Source organism: Lactuca saligna, chromosome 3 (assembly GCF_052625555.1).
Source record: "Lactuca saligna cultivar CGN05327 chromosome 3, ASM5262555v1, whole genome shotgun sequence".
NCBI lineage: Eukaryota > Viridiplantae > Streptophyta > Magnoliopsida > Asterales > Asteraceae > Lactuca > Lactuca saligna.
Window position 1 is genome coordinate 28735001 of NC_136419.1, and position 1923 is coordinate 28736923.

The window sequence follows — 1923 nt, forward strand, 5'->3', positions numbered from 1 at the left end:
AATAAGGCTAGTCTAGTTGTTAATTGATATTCGCAACAAGAAGGTATAGATTATGAAGAAACCTTTGCCCCTGTCGCAAGACTCGAGGTTGTTCGAATCTTTTTAGCCTATGCAACACATAAGAATTTCGATATATATCAAATGGATGTTAAGTGTGAATTTCTCAACGATGAGCTTGAAGAAATGGTGTATGTTGAACAACCTCCAGGTTTTGTAAGTACTTAATATCCTGATCATTGTTATGTTTTAGACAAAGTTGTTTATGGACTTAAACAAGCACCACGTGCCTGGTATGATACTCTTACAAATTCCTTCAAATCATTAAAATTTAAACAAGGGTACGTTGATCCCACTCTCTTTCGAAAGAAAGTTGGGAATCATCTTATGCTTGTTCAAATTTATGTTGATGATATTATTTTTGGTTCTACTGATCCAAATTTGTCAAAAAAAATTGAAAGTATGATGAAGAGTAAATTTGAGATTAGCATGATGGGGAAGATCAACAATTTCTTGGGTTTAAATATTCGTTAAAGTAGAGAAGGTATTTTTATTAATTAGGAAAAGTACACTCGCAATCTGTTTGAAATGTTTGGAATGAAGAATAGCTCCAAGTTGCGAGTACCGATGGCAGCTGGCACAAGACTTGGTCCTTCGATAGATAAGTCGGCTGTTGATCTTACTTTATACTGAAGCATGATAGGTTCGTTACTATACCTAATGACTAGTCGACCTGATATTATGTTTTCTGTATGTAATTGTGCTAGGTACCAGTTGAATCCCATGGAGCCTCATCTCACATCTGCCAGGAATATTTTTCGCTATCTCAAAGGCACTATTTCGTTAGGATTGTGGTATCCTTCAAAAACAGGATTTTTCATACAAGCATTTTCGGATGCTGATTTGGGTGGTTGTCAACTTGATCGAAAAAGCACAAGTAGAGGATGTCAACTTTTGGATGGAAAGCTTGTAAGCTGGCAATCGAAGAAACAAACATGTGTTTTGATTTCCACAACAGAAGCAGAATATATTGTTGTTGCAGCTTACACTTCTCAAATCATTTGGATACAAAGTCAACTACGTGATTATGAAATCAACATGAAGAAAATTCCATTGTATTGTGATTCATAAAGTGCTATATGTATTTGTCACAACCCTGTGCAACATTCGAAGACTAAACACATTGCACTTCATTATCATTTTATCAAAGATCATGTTGAAGATGGCAACATTGAAGTTCATTTTGTTAAGACCACATATCAGCTTGGTGATATCTTTACAAAACCATTGGATGAAAAGAGTTTTCTACGAATATTGATGGGCTTAGGCATGTTAGATGCGAATGCGGTCCCTGGTCTACACGTGTTATAAAGACTGTTAATGTCGAATTTTTTGGTTCATTTAGAGGTTACTGTTCATGGCCCACCTTCGACATGCTTCGTTTTCTACATTCCGTTGAATGATTTATCAATAGGTTCGTTACTTTGTCTCAATGCATCGTGTCGATACTTTTATTATCTTGTCAAAATTATTTTTTTAATTTTCGTTAGTCTGGTACATTTATTTCATTTTTGTTCTTTTCATTCAAATATCAAAAAATACCAAAAATATTTTCGTATTTTTGTTCTTTTCATTCAAAAATCAAAAATACCAAAAAAAAATTCTTATTTTTGTTCTTTTCATTCAAAAATCAAAAATACCAAAAAGACTTTCTTATTTTTGTTCTTTTCATTCAAAAATAAAAAAAATACCAAATTTTTTTTCTTACTTTTGTTTTTCTCATTGTAATCTTAAAAATCCAAAAATATTTTTTTGTTTTGATTTGATTAACGAGCTTTTATTGTTGGTTTTCGAAGATTTCTAAGTGGTACACGGCTTGCAGCTCTTGGGAAAGGTATTCATTTGATACAGTGTACTAGTTAAGAT

General features: G+C 32.9%; 1 protein-coding gene across 1 annotated transcript; it reads left to right on the forward strand.

Annotated features, from left to right (window-relative positions):
• The first annotated feature begins 141 nt into the window (after positions 1-141).
• On the forward strand, positions 142-1128 carry LOC145035304 (secreted RxLR effector protein 161-like). Its single transcript, XM_078983872.1, has 3 exons — positions 142-208; positions 251-290; positions 765-1128. Exons 1-3 carry the CDS (start codon positions 142-144, stop codon positions 1126-1128), a joined length of 471 nt encoding a protein of 156 aa, XP_078839998.1.
• The last annotated feature ends 795 nt before the right edge of the window (positions 1129-1923 follow it).

What these genes read in the sequence shown, in the direction of transcription:
- LOC145035304 (XM_078983872.1), top strand. Translation starts at nt 142, where the DNA reads ATGGATGTTAAGTGTGAATTTCTCAACGATGAGCTTGAAGAAATGGTG. An exon ending in GTATGTTGAACAACCTCCAG is followed by an intron (nt 209 to 250) that starts GTTTTGTAAGTA and finishes GTTATGTTTTAG; the next exon opens with ACAAAGTTGTTTATGGACTT. An exon ending in AAACAAGCACCACGTGCCTG is followed by an intron (nt 291 to 764) that starts GTATGATACTCT and finishes TAATTGTGCTAG; the next exon opens with GTACCAGTTGAATCCCATGG.